Raw genomic sequence first — 21,704 nt, 5'->3', positions numbered from 1 at the left:
GAAATTACACTTCTCATTGACATCTGCCTTAGAAATAATTATACTACTTACTTGTAAGGAAGGACGTTGTAAACATCCCTAAGCCAGGTTAATGAAGGATGGTTGCTGCTCGATGTCAAGGTGTGGAAGTAAGCAATTACATAATCTGACTTCACTATTGGATCCAGGAGATATATCAGATACAGCAATGCCTAAGTGGTGCAAGGAAATTAATATAAAATATAAAGTAGGCACAAGAACAGTCCTTTAAGTTTGTAACTTGATTAAATTTTAACAAAAAAATGTTATAAAAAACTTGAAGCTATTAAATCCAGTAATGTACCTTAAAATAATTGGTACTGCTTACAGCTTACATCACAAAAAAATTTCATCGGCTGGAATTAAGCACATGGCCAAAAAATACTCGGAATTATTTACCTTTTCTAAATTTATTTCTCCAAAACGGAACCACTTTCCAACAAAAACAATGACAGGACGACCTAGTCTGTCAACACCACTCTGATAAAGGCATCCGATTCCAGACACCTCAGATAAATCTTCCATTTTGGCACGTCGCAGCAATCGTTCGTATCTAGAAAGAAAAGTAAAAGTTAGCATATTAATCAAAATGCAAACCATCCCAATGCTAATAATAGTATCATATTTGATTTTTCATAAGTTTTTTTGAGGTACAGCTCATTACTTGGAAATGTAGTACTTGCAGAAAATGTATTTTTCCCTGCATTACATTAATATGTCTCTGGGATACAAATACCTTGTGCTTCTAATTTATAAAAAAATGAACATGGATGCATTAGTAGAATTAATGTAATTGGTTTGGAGATAAATATGAGCGAGTAAATAAAAGATATTTACAACACAATGGTAAAAATATTACTGTATCAAATACAGGACAGGTTAAAATGACTCTTCAATTATAATTACACTTTCAGTAAGAGTCATACATTTTTTTAATCTTTAGGACAAATATTTTTTCATTAAATTAACCAGAATTCAGAAAACACCAGTAAATATGAAGGTCTTCTTAGTATTTGCTAAAACTAAGAGGAAGTATACACACAACATAGATTTGAGGACAATTAATTGTCTTAGCATGAAACTATCTAGGCACATTTTTTTTTAGAAACCAAGAAACTGCTCGTTTCAGCTTTTCCTAATTTTTTTTTATAAATCACTAATATTTACTTCTCAAACAACGAAGGACCAGCAATATATGCATTTTGGCTCAATCTGTGAAGGTCAGTAGCCTTCTCTCTTCTTGCTAACTCTTTTCTAATTGCAATTATATACTTCGGTTTTTGATAATCAACACATCTCCATTAGGACACAGGAATAGTTTGAAGTAATAATCACCATACTCATTAAATTTGGACCACACCATATGTAGACATTTGGCATAATGGTACACCTGTTCTCCCCTATGCCTGTGGTGAGTGTTTCACAAGTTAATACAGAAAGAATAGTCTATAACTGTGTTCTTCACTGAAAGGCTTCCTACACCAAGGACCCAGATAAAAGCACAGGCAGCCGTGATATTTTTCTATGGCATTTCAATCCCTGGAATTTGATCGTAAGATTTCATCATAACAGGGTTCATTCCCATCCAAAAACAGGGAAAGGAAACCTTATGCAATTATTGAACAATAATTTTGATTTCACCCTCAGAAATATTGATTTTCTGAATTATCAATAAGAGGATGGAGAGGAGGGTAAATCACATTGGGGATGATCAGTTTGGATTCAGGAAGCATGATACCATAGAAGTAATGGGATCACTAACAGAGAGGCCCATGTTGAGAGATATAATAGAAACTTATAGAATAGAATTTACTCATAAAATAGAGAGCACTATCAGAATGTTTTGGTTTGTTGTTTATAATTTGAGTGTGCATTCAATTAGGTAAATTGGGTAGAATTAATTAATATATTACAGAAGATCAGAGCGGATTGGAGGAATAGTAGATTTATCCACATCCTGTACATTAAATAGACTGCTAAGGTGGGAGTGAGTGGCTGATGGAAAATTGGGATGGGCAGTATTCTGAATAGGAGTAAGACAGGAGTTTCCATTAGGCTTGAGGATGATAAATCTTTAGTTAGCCAGCCAGCCAAGGGGTTGCAACCATTGCTGAATGCACTAGATAGTCAGTGCGATAGGTATGGGATGAGAATCAGAGCAAAGGAAACAAAGGTAGGCATGTAGTGTAGAATAAAGCAAAGAAGGGAGTGTATGGAATTGAAGAAGAGTTTGTTGCAGGGTTGGATGCCTGATTGTTTTTCATCAGGTAAAACTAAGAAATGTACGAGGGCGGTTCAACAAGTACTCGTGTTTGACGACAAAGAGCGTTCCTGAGAAAAGTTTATGTTATCATCGTGTGCTGCCATCTATCAAACGACGGTGAAACAAATTTAAGACTAATTTAAAGGTTAGTTTGGATTTGGCAGCCATTCGAGTAAGACGTGTTTCGTGATTTTTGCTACGATGGAAAAAGAGCAGTATCGTTCGGTAATTTGCTTTTTGTTTTAGGATGGGAAGAAATGCGAGGAGATAAAAGCAAAGCTGGATGCTGTTTATGGGGAAACTTCGCCATCTATGACCACAGTTAGATATTGGTTCAACGAATTTAAACGTGGGCGAACATCTGTTTTTGATGAGGAGCGACCAGGACGCCCGGCAGACGTGGTTAGCGAGGAAATCATTCAAAAAGTCCACGCCATGATTCTCGCTGATCGACGAACGAAATTGCGCGAAGTAGCAAAGGCCGTGGGTGTGTCGACCGGAACGGCACTTAATATTTTACATGATAAGTTGGCGATGAAAAAATTGTCGGCCCGATGGGTGCCGCGATTGCTCACGGTGGACAACAAGCTGATCCGGCTGTCATCCGGAGTTGTCGCCGCCAAACTGCATGAACTACGTTATGAATTGCTGCCGCACCCCCGTTTCACCCGATCTGGCTCCTTGCGACTTTTTCCTATTCCCTAACATGAAGAAATGGCTCGCGGGAAAAAAATTTAGCTCAAACGAGGAAGTTATCGCCGAGACAGGCGTATTTTGGAGAGTTAGACAAATACTATTTTTTGGAGGGGTTGAAAAAATGGCCGGAATGTTGGGAGAAGTGTATCTTTCTAAAAGAGGACTATGTTGAAAAAAAAAATATTTTTGAAAAAATGGTTTCTTAATTTCTAACACGGGTAGTTATTGAACTGCCGTACAGCCCGTGTCCATGGACACAGACTGTACACTTACGACCGCCGTCGTAAGTGTACAGTCTGTGTCCATCGTAGATGGTAACTCCATAACAATAATAACAATAACAGTGATAAAATAGTCATTTTTATGAAAAAATTAGAAGACAGATGTAATGAGAAAGTCAAAGATGGATTTTTGAAATTGACACTTGAAAAGGAGATAGACATGAAAATATTATGTACAAAAACAAGCACCATGAAAATAAATTTGGAGTGTGATAGTAAAAGGTAATGCTAGAGCACTACAAATACCAAGGAAACAAGGAATCTATATGTATGAATATCTTTTGCACTAATTACCTGTGTACTAGCAAGTAGCATCACCATTTCACTCTAAGCCCATGGTATTACTTCAAGCTATTCCTCAGTACAAATTTTGGACACAATTTTGCGTAATCAAGTCATTTTTATAGGTAAATCAAAAATACCAAAGGCACATTTTGCATGCTATTTTTCTATAGTGCACCAACTTTTTGCAAAGCAGCAGGATCAAAAGTTGGTTCGCATTAAATCATGATACATCCACTGACCTTTCTTTATTTTGCATTTCTTTGAGCATAATGTCACCAAGGGGGTCTCCTTGCCCATGGCTTCCACCAAGCAGCCGCTGTTGATCCAAGTCACCTTGCATCTGACTAAAGGCATGCTCACCAACATTTAAGGAGACATCAAATTGAGAGGAAGACCAAGATGACAGATCCACTGACTCGTCACAACCTGCATTAAAAATGAGTAGAGCAAGAGCATTAAAAAATTATGGATATTTTCCTGTTTATTATTTCTGTCTATTAATAGCTAAAATTTACTGAATGTATGGATGACTAGGTCCAACCCAACATTAGCACTTGTATGACTCATATACTCTTTTAAGTTTAAAACTGTCAATGAGAATGACATGGTCAGAGCAAGAGCTTCCTCTTATCGTATCCTCCCACCATTATCTTTCCTTTATCACATACAAGATCAGTCCCCGAAGTAGTAGAACTGAGTCGATATAAATTTTTTTTGCCAGAATTAATACATTCATTCAATATTCTTCAAAGTAGCACCCTTGTGCATCCAGACACTGCTGCCAGTGGGTTTTTCACGCCTCGTACGCCTTCTGGAAGGTGGCGCCCGTAATGCTGCTAAGCTCCCTCGTCATGGACTGTTTTAACGCTTTCACCAAGCCGTGGTGAAATCCATCGAGCACAAATTAGAGGTAGAGGAAGAGGATAAGTCTGGTGAGGCAACATGAGGGCTGTAGAGTGGCTGAGGTATGATCGAGAAGCTCTTGGCAGATCCGCATGCGATTTTCCTTTTGTTTGTCTGAGAGCACTTGCGATAACAACTTCGAACACACCTCTCTTATGCCCATGTTTTTGGTCACAAGTTGATGAACATCACTTTTAGGGATGCCAAGTTCATAAAAAACCATGCGAAAAGTTAATCTTCGATCCCTGCCCAACAAAGCCTTCACCCTTGCAAGATTTTCGTCACTTTGAGAGGTCAAAGGGCGTCTCGAACGATTGTTATCTTCAATATCTTCTCTACCCTACTGAAACAACTAGTGCCAATCAAAAACACCCAATCTACCCATGGTATAATCATCATTAGCTGCCTGTCAGAGAATGTCATGACTCTCTTCCCCAGTTTTTCCCAGTTTCATACAAAATTTGATGGCATAGCGCTGTTCCAATAACTGGCTCATGACTGTGTGTAACAAGGTCACGTTACAGAAGTTTCAAAATTAATGATCCGCACTCTGCAAAGGCTGGGGGCCAACCTACACCGGCCTCCAGCCTTTCCTGAAACTCCCCCTCCTCGAACCCAGCCAGAGAAACCGCCGTCCGTCCGTCTATCTAGGAAAAAATAAGTCCTACCACTTTTGGGACAGACCTTGTAGTCAACAAGTTCTTAAAGTTCATGTACATTTGGCCAATGCAGTCTGTATCCTGGAAATACACAGAAACCATCCATGTAACTTCACAATGTTTCTTTCAATTCATGGAATTGCATTAAATACCCCATTAAAATAAATTACGATGTTTTGCACTAACTTATTTGCACTAACTAAAATTATGATGTTCTTTGAAACTAACTGCTATCAAACACTGAATTAATTCATTGGCCACTGGAATTGGAAGAAACACCCAGCATAATGTGGGAAAATCTTCTGTGAGAAACATTCTAGTCAAACTCCTAGGCATAGCAGAAGCTAAGAAGCAAGCAAGAAATTTTTCCAACATAGTTTTGTCTTTTCAATTCCATTGAGCTGGATAAAATTTCATGGCATATGAAACAATACCAAAAATGATACAAAGAAACTTTTCTAGAGAATTTCTAGAGAAGCAGGACCTACTGGTACTGGATATAAAATCACTCAATTCTACAATTCAATTGGGATATGCAATGATATTTGTCTAAACTTGGAATAAATGTGGAATAAATGGAAATTACAAGTTTTGGCTGACCATGAGTATTTATTAAATAAAATTTCTCAAGCAATTTTCATAGTTTGATGATTTGACTTGTATAAACAGATAAAAAGTATGAGAAAGTATGTATGCATGTATATGAAAGAGAAATATTAAAATCATTTGTTCAAAATCGTCAGAAATCGTATTTCCTTGGATCTATTGTTCCAACTGATAAACTGTTAGTTTCGGGGGAAGATTTTTCTGTCAGCAACACATGCCATCAGAATCAAGAAAGCATTATATAAAATTTAGAGCATGGTTTACTCAAAGTTGCCCTGCATAAAGTTGCTTCAATAAATTTCCAAGTTACACGGGTAACTTTGAAGTTAATGCAGGTAAGCCTCAAGATGGTGAATTGATGGTCTATAAAATTGGTAGAAACATCACCTTGGATAGTTGGTTAAAAAGTTTTTATATGGTGAAGTTCTTTGATGAAAAAAAATTAACTGAATTTGGAACTTAATGAATGATTTTTATACTCTGCAATTGTTGCATTGTTATCTATATTAGTGGATGACTCCATCGAAAAGTTACTGTCGTGGCATCGTCCACAGTTTCTTGATATTAATTCTTCAGATTCCCCATGGCTTCAAAATAATTAAGAATACAGCTGTGTATCAGGGTAGGGGGGCATTCGTATTCACACCAGTGCCTTTCCCTGTGCCGGTTATGGTTTCTCCAGAACATCTAATACCCGAAAAATCACACATCTTTGGCAGAGCTGAGGGTGCCCGGAGAGGCTTGCCTGGGAATCGAACCCGAGCCTTCAGGTCCATGGTTCTACTCTTGGACTGCTGCAACTCACTCTTAACAAACATTATTCCCTATATTTGCAGAAATAGACAATTTCAAGACTTCATTGTGTACTCTTATATTTTGAAGGAAAGCAATTGGATGTACAGTCGTGGGCAATAATTGTATTCAATCAAAATACTTCCATAGTATTCAACTAATCTCTTGCCAATTTCATGACCCTATTAAATTTCATAGTATAGTCTCTGGGTACATACTCTTAAATTTACTAATTCATTAGAAACCAACCATCTGTATTGTGAGAGTTCTGTGGATTGTCTATAATTCGAATTTGTCTATCTGGGATCTGAGGTTCTCCATCAGGACCACCAATGTGTATAGGCAAATATCGCCTTCCATTTTCTTCTTCAATAGGGTTTCGGGGGAAGTATAACGGCATCAACAGACGATATATTCCAAGATCCAAGGTATCCAAAACGAATACCACAGTAGAAAGCAGCGCTCCAGACCATTGCTCCAGAAATCGGCGAGTGGTACCTGAGGAGAAGAGAAAAATCTTTTTTAGCAAAGCAGAAAAGTATGATTCATGTCTTATCAACAATTACTATTATACAATCAAATCATCTTGTAAAGTTATGAACCTGGGATAAATATGAGAACATTTAAGAAAGAGGTGCTAATTTGGGACATTTTAATCAGTGAATTAAATACCTATGATATGTTAAGAAATAGGTTAAATAAAATAAATAAAAGTTTCACTTGCTAGCCTGGTATAGGAAATTTAAATATGGACAATGTGGCTTCTCAAATGTAACTCTGAGGGCGTTGAGAGCTTTGACCAAATTCAAATATAATACGAGAACGGCATTATGATGACGGCCATGCCGTCGAAACGTCTAAACTACATATGTAAGTGGCCTTTCTTTGGAAATATATATTAGGAAAATGGATAGGAATACACAGCAAGGACGAACACAGGAGAGGTGAGGAAGGAGGCATCGAACAGATCACAAGCGCAAAAATATTTCCTTGAACGGGACTTCATATGGATACAGAAATAAGGAAAAGGGACAAAAACATACATAAATGATAAGTACATAATATATCTCACAATATAAACTTAGGATTGGGGGGGTGGAAGAACGCAGGCCCTGGATGAGATGAACGAAGGATCTACAACTGGCTGGGCCAATGCTCTAGTAATTGAGCTATCAAGGAAACGTAATAACCACTGAAATCTGCGGGGGTTTATGCAACCAAGTGCCTCGTTTCTGTGGCTTTGTCAAACACATTTCCTCAAGTCAATCAGCAGTGCATCATCCCAGCAAGTCAAAGGTCCGTGGTTCAAATTCCAGTCTTGGAAACTTTTCCTCCTTGTAATGTATATCTTTCCACCTTGGCCACTAATTCTATGTTTGTCTTTTGTTTGGGTTCCAATCTCTTTTCCTTATACATATCAACATCCATGTGTGTGTGTTTCTATATATATAAATATGAATATATATATATATATGTGTGTATATATATATATATATTTATAAATATATGTGTGTATATATTTATATATATATATATATTTTTTAATACTAAACCAAACCTTATATATACTAAACCAAACTTCGGGTTGATTTCTGTCTTTATTGATATATATATATTTCTATATATATATATATATCAATATATATATATATATATATATATATATATATCAATATATATATATATATATATATATATATATATATATATATATATATATATATATATATATATATATATATATATATATATATATATATATATACAATAAATACAGAAATCAACCCGAAGTTTAGTTTAGTAGGTGATGGTAGAGTTCACCCAGTACTAAGCCAGACAGCATGTGAAATTCACATATCACGGTAGGGGAGCCAGTTCCTTGCCCTGTGCCGGTTATGGTTTCCCGGCTAGGGTTTCCCTGGTCCCCAAAAAATCACATAGCTTGGGTGTAGATGCAGGTTCCCATAGTGCCTTGGCCGGGAATCGAACCCAGGACCCTCCGGTGAGTAGTCCAACGCTCTACCCCCTGGACTACCGTGACCCACAATTATATTATGTATACAATATTATATATTATTAAACAATACAATATTAATATATACAATATTATGGTATATATAATACTAAGTATATTTAGTATCATATATAAAGCATATTATTGTATTTATACATAATATATAGCATTTACAGGGTGCTTTCATAAAGTAATGCAATTGAATTTCCCACCCAACTCCTATTGGTCGGAGAGGGAAACTTGGAGGTGGGGGGAGGGACGCTAGGCTTTGCCGCGAAACCGGTCTCAGTGCTCTCCAAGTAGTGTAAGTGGCAGGACATCTGTTATTGTAAACCTCTGCGCCCCGACCGTATCACAAAAAAATGGAATCGACGATCAAGCAAACGTTACGCGATCACTAAATTTTGTGCTAAACTGAAAAACTCTCTTGAGGAGACTAACATAACGATTCGTGAGGCTTACGGGGACTCGACTCCGCCTTACTCACAAGTTTCGAGGTGGTTAAAGGCCTTAAAGGAGGGCCGGGGTGAGGTTCACGACGAGCAACTCTCTCGGCGGCTGTCAACCAGCAAAACCAACAACAATGTGGCTCGTGTTTGACAATTGTTGGACTTTGACCGTCAATCGAGTATCAAGATGGTTGCCAATGGCCTGAACATGTCGTCTGCTGTTTTGTTGCGCATTTTTACGGAAGATTTAGCAATGAGGAAAGTGTGCACCAAGCTCGTGCCCGAGGTGTTGTCAGACGACCAAAGGACCAACCGAGCGGAAATTTCACGTGAACTTTTGCAAAGTATTGAAAATGAACCTAATTATTTGGACAAGGTCAACATTGGTGGTGAAACCTGGGTTTTTGAATAAGATCCAGAAACAAAACGCCACAGTTCTGAGTGGCACAGCGTCCAGTCCCCCTAACCCAAAAATGTAAGACTGAGCAAATCAAAAGGAAAAACAATGCTCATTATCTTTTTCGACAGTAAAGGAGTGGTCCATAAGGAGTTTGTTCCTCAAGGACAGACTGTTAACGCTACCTACTACGTAGATGTGCTGGAAAGACTCCGAAAAAGGGTCACAGCAGGACGAGAAAGGACATCTCCGCTACCTGGCAACTCCATCACGACAACGTGCCTGGCAACAAAGCGCTACGAGTCCTCGAATTCCTGGCCAAACACCAGGTGCCAACGCTGCCCTACCCCTCCTATAGTCCTGACGTCGCCCCAGCAAACTTCTTTTTGTTCTCTCGGATTAAGGTAGCCCTGAAAGGAACCCCTTTTTCATCCATAGAAGAGATCCTAACATCCGTGACGAAGACCTTGCGAGAGGTCCCCGAAGATGCCTTCCAGGGCGCGTACCGGCCACGGCAGAGTCGCTGGAAAAAATGTGAATAGGCCCAAGGACAATGCTTCGAAGAATTTTCAGTGTTTGTGCTAATCTGTCCTTTAAATATATATATATATAAATAAATAAATAAATAAATAAATAAATAAATATATATATATATTTATATATATATATATATATATATATATATATATATATATATATATATATATATATATATATATATATATTATATATATATATATATGAAGTATTCTGCATTGTCGGGTTTCACCGCGTCGTTGTTTGATTCAGACAACAGTTTCGCCGAAGTTGCATTCGGCGTCTTCAGGTCGAAGATGAGGGATTCGGAATTTTGCCACCCTTATGTAGGTGGTACCACCTATACAGGTATAAGGATGGCAAAATTCCGAGTCCCTCATCTGCGACGTGAAGACGCCGAATGCAACTTCGGCGAAACTATTGTCTGAATCAAACAACGACGCGGTGAAACCCGACAATGCAGAATACTTCAAACCACCGCCGCGAAAAGTTACGCAGCCATATATATATATATATATCTCTTGGCTAAACAATCGGGGCGCTTGGCGACATATAAGACCCACGGATCTCAGGGTAAATTACGTTTCCTCGATAGCAGGACGTGCCTGTGTTCACCGAGTGTCTAAAATTCGCCGGCGTCCGAGGCTTCGGCCGCCGGGGTTTGGAGAGCGGCACTGCCGGACTCTCGGAAATCGAGGTTCCGATCGTGTTTTGTTTCGAGCGGCGGTTGACCGCCTAGTTCATCAAGAAGCGTGCAGTTTGACTCTCGACTTCTTCCGCCGGGAAGGCCGTGCCTTTGTTTTGTTTACTGGATCAAGACTGACCTTGACTCCTAGTGTAGAGCTTAGGCTCCTTTTTATTTGCTACCGCCGGGTTCGCGTAGCGGGGAGGGAGCGTTCGTGAGTGTTTTTTTTTCTTTCTTTCCTTCTTGGAGTGCTTTCAGTGCGCTCTTCTTCTTTTCTTGGCGCTGGCGTGCTCCATTTGATTTCTTTCAAAATGGTCGTACGTCGCGTAAACACGCTCACCTTGCAAGTTGATGAGAAGGCGAAACCCCCTACTCCGTTGGAGGTCCACCTCTTTACACTAGAGTCGCTGGGCCTCACACCCGAAGAGATTGTGGCGATCCAATTTGGATATAGCCGCCATTTGGTATTCCTGAAATTGGCAACTGAAGCTACTATGAAGAGGATTCTAGATCTTATCCCACGAAAACTACCGTTTCCATCCAAAAATGATCCGAGGACGACGATTACTATTGACGAGACCTCCGGTAGCCCTTGTAATGTCAGGGTTCTATGTCTCCCCGTGGAGACCCCATTGGAAGATATAACAGGCGAGCTTCAGCGTTTTGGAAAAATCCATCGCTCGTGGGAGAACAGGTGGGACGGCGACAAATTGGCACGCGTGTTAACAGGTACGAGAGTGGTGCGGATGACGGTCGAAAGAAATATCCCCTCGTACCTCCACATCGGCGGCAACCGGGCCATCATCATCTACGAGGGTCAGCGCCGCACCTGCGCCCGTTGCAACCAAGAAGGCCACGAGCGCAAGACCTGCCCTCGGAACCAGGGAGGAAAGAGCTATGCGGAGGCAATGTTTTTGGCCTCCAATCCGAACACCGCCGAGGAGATAGATGAGCCCGAGATGGCTGTGGAGGAGAGGGCGCGGTCCCTGATACTTATCGAGGGTGCGCCCCCAGCTGTTCCCGCCGAACCCCCGCATCCCCCTCCACTTGGAGGGAAATTTCAGAGGGAGCGAAAGTCGTCAACGGAAGAAAGGGATCCGAAGAAGAAGAGAACGGACGACATTGCACTGCTGATTTCGAACATCGATCAAGCTGCGGTCCCTACCAGCTCGGATACACACTCGCGACCACCGGCTCCTATCTCCGTGACCCCGTCAAAAGAGGACAGATCATCCTGCGTCCTTCCTTTCTCTGGCCACGCCAACGATGCGTTCTCCCCGCAATCCTTGCTTCACGGGCTTCTAACTCCCCGAGAATCAAGGGTGACAGCGGGGGAGGATGTATCCGATTGCGACTGTCCCCCTTCCTCAACGGCGGGCCCTTCCATTATGGTATCACGGATAATCAAGAAAGTATCACCGGCCGCGGAAGTTGACACATGTACGAGCAAAACATTGTCGACGTCAACAATCCCAGACATTCCATCGTCATTCTCCTTTGAGGACAGCCAAGGTGTCGACGATCTTCCCAGGGCTCCTCTAGAGGCGGACCAATTCGACCGATCTCCTCTAATTTCTCCCGATGGGGCCCCTTCGGCAGAAGACCACCAGTCCGCCACCCCGCCCCCCCCTGAGGCCACCTCCTGGGCTGGGACGGCCCACAGCTCTGCTCGCTCGAACAGGGCCCCCCGTGGAATGCCGCCGAGTAACCCGCTCTTCGTAGAAACCACGGCTGGGTCTTCCTCTTCGGACGAGGTCGGAGGGGAGGTATGCGGTGGCAACTCGAGACCTCGATCGTCGACCCGTCGGACGAAGCGTCCTGGGAAGCGGCGAAGCACTCGTCGCCCGGGTTCGAGCCGCGACCGAAGTGACGTAAGCCATGACCAGGACTCTGGTAAGTGATGTCCGGTGCCCATAGCTGTCCTATCATTCCACCAATGAATATTGTTTCGCTTAATATTGCTGGCGTTTATAGCGCTTTAAAAATTGCAGTCCTCCAACGTTTTCTCCGCGACCTTAGGGCTGATGTAATCCTCCTTCAAGAGGTAAAGGAGGACATAGTCTGGGATGCGAACATCTTTCAGGCTATCGGCAATTTCGCCGAAAGTCATTCTGGCACCACCACCCTAGTCCGAAATGGCATTCCGTTCTCTCATGTTCGCCGCCACCCCTCGGGCCGAATAACGTCCGTTATCGTGAATGGTATCCATATCACAAACCTTTAAGCTCCCTCCGGTGAGCGCGCGAGGGCAGAGCGCGAAACATATTTCAATGAACTTCTCCTCCCCTACCTGTATTCCTTCTCGGGGAAGGCCATATTAGGCGGAGATTTTAACACTATCTACCGCCGAGAGGATAGTGCCTCGAACAGGGATAACGTGACATACTATCCAAGCCGGGCGCTCTCACTGATGCTCGACTCCAATAGAGCGATTGACGCAGTGCGTTCTTATTGCGCCGGTCCCGCCCCCTTCACGCGATCAGGGCCTAACTCTCGGACGCGGATTGACTACCTCTTCGTCTCGACATCCCTAAAGAATGATGTCCAGACAGTGGACACCCTCCCGGTGTCCTTCTCTGATCACTGCGCAGTGATCATGAGAGTTACGTGCCCGGACGCAACCCCGGGCGCGCACGTCCACCGCTGCGGCTCCGTGTGGCGCATGGACCTCCGCGTGTTGGAGGACGCGACTCGTCGTGATTCTATCCGCACCCGGGTGTGTGCACTGATCGCGGCACTCCGTCCCGGTGCAAACCTCGCTCTATGGTGGGACGAGGTTTTCAAACCCCACATTGTCACCCACATCAAAAGGCAAACTTTCGAGTGGCGTAGGGAAAAGAACTACACCATCTCCTTCTACCGCCGAGCGCTGGAAGAGCTCCTGCGTAAGGATGTGGCGCCGGAGGGTTTCCACGCCCAAGTTTCGTCCCTAAAAAAAATTATCCTGGGCCACGAGCTCCAAAATACGCTCCCCAACAGTGGCAAAAAGAACTGGACACGGATAAAGGGGGCCCCCTAACGCTATCTGAGCTTCGGCGCTGGATGAAATCCAACTCTGGCTCCGATATAGACAGAATCCCTGTCAGAGAATCTGCCGCCGGTGACACCGACCTCCTTAAGGAAGCGGGCCGGCACTTTCAAAACACCTTTAACAGGTATCCTCCATGGAAGGAGGGAGACGCACCCCCTCTCCCCCCTCTCCCTACGCTTCCTACGGATCAAAAAGACGATTTTTGTCGAGACATAAGTTCAGACGAACTGGACTGCGTCTCGTCCATGTTCCCGAAGGGCAAAGCACCCGGCTTGGACGGCCTACCCTTTGAATTTTATTTGGCGTACTGGGATGTTTTAAAACCTATTTTAACCCACCTTTTTAACTGTATTTTAGCTAGCGGCTCTCTGACTGCAAGTCAGAGGACCGCCGTGATAACGCTTATACCAAAGAAGACGCGGCCAAAGTCGTTCAACGACTTCAGGCCAATCGCCCTTTTAAACGCAGACTATAAAATATTGGCGCACGTCCTACGATGTAGAATGACGGCTGCTGCCGACATCGTCCTCTCTCCATCCCAGTACGCCGTGTCGAAAACGCGAAACATTTTCGATGCAGCACTTTTAATTCGTGACATCATTTTTTCCGCCCCCTTGTATGGTGATCGTTTTTTATCACTCGTGGCTATCGATCTTGAGAAAGCATTTGACCTGGTCCGGATCGAATGGATTCTCACCTTGCTCAAGAAGATGGCCTTCCCCGAGTACTTCATTCGTGCCGTATCAACGATATAACGGAATATACTCTATAATTAGGATAAACAATGCCACCTCGCCGCCCATCCCCGTCAGTAACTCCGTTCGGCAGGGCTGCCCACTGTCAATGCTGCTGTTCGCCCTTGCCTTAGACCCCATACTCAGACGACTACAGAGCAGTGGAATCGGGGTACGTCGTCACGGCGCCGTCTGCCTGGGCGTCGCATACGCTGACGACATAACGCTCTTCGTAGACGACCCGTCCCACATGGCCCTAGCCCACGACATATTAACGTCATATGAGCAGGGTGGTATCTTCCTCAATAACCGGAAATCCGGGTTTTTGCTGCTGAAGGGCGACCGGCCCTCGAACTCCATCGGTTGGTCAGAAGCGCCCTCGCTCAAAATCTTGGGGTTCTGGTGGGAGAGGGAGTTGGCTCCCACGATTGAGCGAAACTGGGGAATTATTGACCATCATGTAAAATGGAGTGCTGGAAAGCTTTCACTCCCTTCCCTCCCGATCGTGACCCGCGTCCGCCTCCTCAACCAGATTGTCTTCCCAAGGATATGGTATGTGGCCCATCTATGGCCCTTACCCACTAAATACAACGCATACTTTATTAGAGTGTCCAACCAAATGATCTGGAATGGCTATGTAAAGAAAGTGTCCCGAAACCAGCTCTATGGCCCGTTTGAGCAGGGTGGTCTCAATTTAACCGATACAGCTCTAAAGGCGAAGGTGGTCTACGCGAAGCTTAGCCTGCGCATCCTCGGCGGTGACGACGCGTGGCGCAAGGCACTCCTCAAGGACGCGTGGCAGGAACTCGCGCGCGACGTATGCCACCGGAGGGCATTTGATGAAACGAAAAAAGTCGCTTCTCTCCTGCGAGATGGAGAAGCAATTCGGGTGAAGACCCTGTATGTCAGAGCGCTTACCGAGCAGCAACAAGATACATCAAAAAGAACAATTTCTTGGAAAAACTGGGCGACCAGCAGGGCGAACGATGAGGCACGTAGTGGAATGTTTAACCTAATCGCGAACACAGTCATGACGAGGGAAGTGAGGCACCATCTTCGGCTAGCCGATTCGCCCCTTTGTCCGTCATGCGGTCGAATAGACAACGTCGCACATCTCATCCTTGGATGCAACGATAAAATCAGAGAATGGGAAGCTCTAAAAAAGATCTATAAAACCTGGGACGTGTTCGGTGGTGGTGCCATTACCGACATGAATCTGATCACCTTGAACTTTCGGCTCTTTCCGAGCTTCAAATCCTTCATAATGACCACCCTAATCGTGGAATTCACACAGATGAGAACCGCGAAAAAACATTCCGCTAAAGGCATGCAAGCATTGGTGGAACGGATGTGGCTGCCCCCGGTACCGGACACACTTCGTCCGTGGTTAAAAAGTTGTTTTTCTGAATAACTCATCTTCAAAGCTATCAATAATTCCAACCAAATCTAATGTTCCGTCGCTAATCCAAATAATTCCTTCTATATTTTGTGAACCCTGCCTTTATTATTTCCTTCCACAGTATTGTTCATGGTCACAATTGTTTTATGCCATGTATATGAATTTATGTCTATGTAAGTGTGTAACCATAATAAGGAAAAAAATATTCTGTAACCATAATCTGTAAGCTGACAATGTGTACAATGTAAACACTAGCAGTGTAACATACTAGACCGAATAAAAATAAATTGAACCATAGCTCAAGCGGTTAGAGCATCCGCCCGGCAAGTGGAAAGATCCGGTGTTCGAATCCCGGTCAAGGAAATATTTTTACTCTTGTGATACGTTCGATTCCGCCTTCCCCACCTTTATTGTGTTCGTCCTTTATACTACCTTGATCAAAAATTTCCCGGAATTTATTCAGAAAATTAAAAATACAAGTTTATTCATCTAAATCTATATTGTCCCCTTCAAAGTAATCCCCATCGACTGCAACACACTTATGCCAGCGCTTGATCCAATCCTCGAAACATTTTTTATATTCGGTTTTCGGTATGTCCATCAGTGCTTCCTGCGATTTTTCCATTACTTCCTCTCGGCTGCTAAAACGCGTTCCCCGTAATGGTTTTTTAACTCGATTGAACAGAAAGAAGTCACAGGGAGCCAAATCAGGTGAATTCGGTGGCTGTTGGATGGTATTTGTTGCATTTTTCGTCAAAAAATTACGAATAATGATAGCACTGTGCGACGGTGCGTTATCATGGTGCAAAATCCACGAGTTTTCTGCCCACATTTCTGGTCTCTTTCGGCGAATTGCTTCACGCAAACGTCTCATAACGCCCAAATAATACTCTTTGTTTACTGTCTGGCAAAAATTCATGATGCACTACACCGTTGTAATCCATGAAAACCGTCAGCATTGCCTTCTTTTTTGACTGAAAACGACGTGGTTTTTTTGGTCTCGGCTCATTTGGTGAACGCCATTCACTTGCCTGATGTCTGGATTGCGTGTCGTACTCATAAACCCACGTCTCGTCTCCAGTAATGATCCTTTTGATGAATGTGGGATCGGATTCAGCCTCGCAAATCATGTCTTTTGCGACGTCAACACGGTCTCTTTTTTGCATGAAATTGAGGTCTTTTGGCATGCTACACGACGGAAACCCAAATCATTAACCACAATGTCTTGGGCGGATCCATAGGCAATGTTCAAGTCCTCCGCTATTTCTCTGATGGTTAATTTGCGGTTATTGACCAACATTTCTTTTACTTTATCAATTTTTTCACCGACTTTCGATGTCGATGGTCTGCCACTGCGTTCATCATCTTCGATTGACTCACGACCACTTCTGAACCGCTCGTGCCACTGGTAAACGGCCGTTTTTTTAGAGAATCGTTGCCGAAACACTTTTCCAACATTTCCAACGTCCGTGCGCCACTAAATCCGTTTTTTACGCAAAATTTAATACAAGTTCGTTGTTGCAAATTTAAATCCATTTCTGAAATTGTAAAAAATCGCCAACACACACAGAGATAGATGTACTCTTGGCTACGTAACTTTTGCAAATGTCAAGTTATGACACTAAGATTTAAAGGGAATATCAACAACAGATGTACCAATTTAACAAAAAAAACAGAACTCAAATCGGAACGATGGGAGCGCCACACGGTGGTTATTCCGGGAACTTTTTGATCAAGGTAGTATGTGTTCCTATCCCTTTTCCTTATATCTGTTTCTGTATATATGAGTATATATATATATATATATATATATTTATAATTTTATGCATCATTATTATTCACGTCCGTGAGACTTTTAAAAAAGTGTTATATATATATATTAAAATTCGAAACCCAGTGAGTCATATATATATGTAATAAAAATGAATATGTGTATATATATATATATATATATATATATATATATATATATATATATATATATATATATATATATATGTGTGTGTGTGTGTGTGTGTGTGTATCCCTCCCCGGACTACAACCTTGACGTGGTGGAAGGGCTTGTGCGTTCCGACGATCCCTAGAGCTGTGCAGGCGGGAGTAATAATAATTGCTCCTGGTAGGGACACCCATGCCAGATAGGGCGAAGGTTAGGAGCCAGACGAAAGGTAGTCCACGCAGCGTGTGTTCCTCAAGAAGGTGGCTGCAATGGCGTCTGACCCCAGTGGGGCGGCCAGTAAGTGATGGTGTCACGTTAAAAAAATATTGAGGAAGGCAACGGGAAACCACCTCAATTATCATTCCCAAGATTTACATGATGGACAAAACAGAGATTTTGAGTCCTGGCAACTACGGGGCTCGGCCTAATCGGCCGTGTGTCGTGCACGGCAGCGGGAGAGGCAAGGCTTCCGCGGTCGTCATCCCACGAAACCCTTGCAAGGGAAAGCCGGAAGTGGATTGACATTTGACTTGGATAGTGCCTGGTGCATATTCCTCTTCCTAGTTCAAGTGCCCTATTTGATTTTCTCCTCGTTGATGGTCACCTGGTGACCGAAATACCGGTATAGGAGTTCTTCGTAATTATTTTTATTGGCCTTAGGATCTTCATCCTTGAGATTATATAATCTAGCTGATACCTTTCTGAGTCACCTGGCATTTTCCATGTATACCTGCGTCTTTTGTGGTGTCTAAACCAAGTGTTGGTAATGACTAACCCCCGTCTCGTGAAGAACTCAACAGCTTTCTCCCCGCGTCATTCCTCGTGCCTAAACCGTAGTCGCCCACCTCATCACCATCTCTCCCTTTGCCTCCCGTCGCATTCCAATCCCCCATCACTATAAAATGTTTCCCTGCAGGAACACATGCGATTATGTCCTCTAACTGATCGTACATCCTATCGACCTCTTCCTCCGTATGGTATATATATATATATACATACATACACGAGGGTCATCCGGAAAGTAGTACCCGTTCGTGCCGTATGAAGTGCTGACGACGCGAGTAGCCGCTGGACGAGGTCAGATAGCTTCAGTGGCTTGTCTGCCTTCTCTGAGCCAAGTTGCGTGACGCTAGCATTGCCTGTGTTGTTTCTGTGATTGTTTACAATGTTTAAAAAAATTGAGAACGCCGCCAGTTGTGAAGTGAGGGCAGTGATTAAATTCCTCAATGCAAGAAACGTTCGCCCATGTGATATTCATCGCCAATTAAAGGAGGTGTATGGAGACAATGTAATGGACGAGTCGTCTGTTCGGCGGTGGTGTCGCAACTTCAACATGGGGAGGGGGAACACACACGACGATGAGCGTTCGGGGAGACCGTCTGTCATTACAGACCAACTGGTGAGCTCAGTTGACGAATTCGTGAGGAACGATCGGCGCGTCACAATTGATGACATCTGTGAGCATTTTCCCAATGTTTCTCGAACAATTGTTCATGAAATTGTTAAACACCATCTGCATTATGCAAAAATTTGTGCAAGATGGGTCCCTCGCGTATCTCAATGAGCTGGCGGCGAAGGACTATGCAGCAGGAATACAGAAACTTGTCACACGTTATGACAAATGCCTTAATTTGCTTGGAGATTATGTTGAGAAGTAGTTTAAAGTATCCTCTTTCAAATAAAATTTTTTATGTTTGTTAATATTTACTTTTGTGTCTTTATTTCACGAACGGGTACTACTTTCCGGATGACCCTCGTATATACCATCCGGAGCTCAAAGGATATCGCTTCGACTCCATAGAGGCGGTTTAAGCGGCGACGACAAACTCTAAACAGTATTCCGGAAACCGACTTCCAGCGGGCTTTTGACGAGTGGTAGACGCGCCGAACTAAGTTTATCGATGCAGGAGGAATGTATTTTGAAGATTATTCAATAATTGTAATGATATATAACTGCAATAAATTTTGATTTTTGGAACCAGTCCCGATACCTTTTGTACACGGACCCTGTATATGGTAAAGGCGAACCACGAGTGCTTACAGCGATGCTGTTGAACCATTTTCGGAATATATGTAACCACTGATGACCGAGTATGATTTACAGCACTTTTGGATCTATAAGACGTATGAAATGAGTCTGCAATGAAGAGTTTTGATAGAAAATATGCAAACTTTACGAAGTGTATCCAATGTTGCTAGACGAACAAACGATAACTTTCGTCTAGAGTTCTGTTTGTTTATGAGATCGTAGCTGCTAGTCGAAAAGCGTTGCCATGGGGTAATGTCGACAACCTCGAACGATGAAGATGAAAATTAACTAACCCTGTATACATTTAAAAAATCGAAAAATGCATAGTTTTTGGGGAAATCACAACGGACTGGCTCCATAATCATTTTGTTTTCCAAGTTACGAGATACCATATCGATGCTCTGGAAAATCCGAGGAATGAAATAAAAGAGCATTTTATATAAGCGACAGGGACAAATAAAAAAATCCCAAACCATTAATTTCCATCAACATGATACATCACGAAAACTACAAAAAATGTTCTCCCGGCGACCAACATCTCGGAGCCATGTTATTCCCAACTCCAGCCCTTCTCATGCTGCCCTTAGTATTTCCTCAGCATACACTCGTATGTACCCGCGTTGATGGGTAACCCTGTCTCATTTCCCCTGTCAATCCCGATTCTTTCTTCTACCCTTACCTGTGATGTCCGATACATGAACAAGTTTCGGATAAGTCGCCTTTAAGTCCACGCTCATATTCCGCAATATCTCCGTTAAATTTACCCAATCTACACGAACGAACGCCGTTGTAAAAATTCAGAAAGCACACAAACACATCCCGATTATATTCAATGTCTCTTCCTACTGATGCTTTAATCACTGCGATGGTGTCATACGTTCATATCCCCTTTCTCAAACCAAAATGATCCTCGCCCAAGTAGTTGATTGCTCAAATACGATTGCTTCACACGTTTTCGGCATCAGGATCAAAAATGGCCCAAGGAAATTTTCTGGTCATATTATTATCTTATATATAGTGCGATTATGTTCAAATAACCCCATCCTTTCATTTTTCCCTACACTCCGGGGAGTAATTAAGGGTTAGTAACTCCAAGGAGATACTATCTATTCATTCTGCCATGGTTGACTTCATTTGCCTTATTACTTTTTCTACCTCGCTATCTAGTATTCCTGGACCCAGTCTATTCTTGCTAACATCGTATTCCTTTTTTATTTACATTAGCCAGTCTAATATTTTTGCCATAGCCAGTCTAATATTCTTCCACATATTATTTTTATCTTCCCTGAGTTTCTTTTGGTTCTATGAATAACTTCCGTGCCTTATATCTAATGAATGATTTTTCTCTTGCTACTTCAAGACAATTTTCTCACCTTCTTATTCAGCGCTTCTAAATTTCCATTTATATATTTTTCCTCCATATCATCACATCGATCTTTTCACAGTATTTCATTGAGTCCATTAGTTTATCGGATAAGTATGCTGTTTATTTATGTTCGCATTCTTCTCCCAATTTCCGTGTTTAGGTTCTTGCATTTTATTCTTTCATTTACCTGCCTCATTCTCTTATTCTCTACTATTGCAATTGTTTCCATCCCGTACTTAGGCTCCCCAAACATTTTCATTTCGATATTTACTGAGTTTTTGACGGTACTCCATTTTTAATTACTTAGGTAAAACATTCACCAATTCCTTTTAGATACTCGCCAGCTCCTCCCAATACTTTTGAATCTTAAATTGTATTTCACGACAATTATAGCACGAGTCTGCATCCACACTCGGGAAAACGGGTTCGTTGACGGTTCGGTTTCTATATCTATGTCGGATCATGATATAATTTACCTGTTGCTCCCGGCATCTTACATTTATACCTGCGACTGTGATGATGTTTAAACCAGATGATAGGTGTTATCAAACACCTTCTTCTGCAAAACTCAACCTATTTCTCTGCATGATAATTTCTTATTCCTGAACTGTACTCTCCCTT

At 42.4% G+C, this 21,704-nt stretch overlaps 1 protein-coding gene across 1 annotated transcript in view; it reads right to left on the bottom strand.

Annotated features, from left to right (window-relative positions):
• The window catches only part of Gdap2 (ganglioside induced differentiation associated protein 2), a 60,249-nt gene that overhangs the window by 8,325 nt on the left and 30,220 nt on the right, over positions 1–21,704 (bottom strand). The window contains exons 6-9 of the mRNA XM_071583252.1: positions 6,753–7,001; positions 3,783–3,969; positions 418–571; positions 52–191 (exon numbers count right to left, since the gene is read on the bottom strand). Of these exons, the coding sequence (XP_071439353.1) occupies positions 52–191; positions 418–571; positions 3,783–3,969; positions 6,753–7,001 (730 nt within the window). The remainder of the gene's footprint in view (positions 1–51; positions 192–417; positions 572–3,782; positions 3,970–6,752; positions 7,002–21,704) is intronic.

The sequence above is a fragment of the Hetaerina americana genome, unplaced genomic scaffold (assembly GCF_022747635.1).
Source record: "Hetaerina americana unplaced genomic scaffold, ioHetAmer1.1.p SCAF_13, whole genome shotgun sequence".
Taxonomy (NCBI): domain Eukaryota; kingdom Metazoa; phylum Arthropoda; class Insecta; order Odonata; family Calopterygidae; genus Hetaerina; species Hetaerina americana.
The sequence above is the reverse complement of the archived record's forward strand: the minus strand, read 5'-3'. Positions and strand labels throughout refer to the sequence as shown.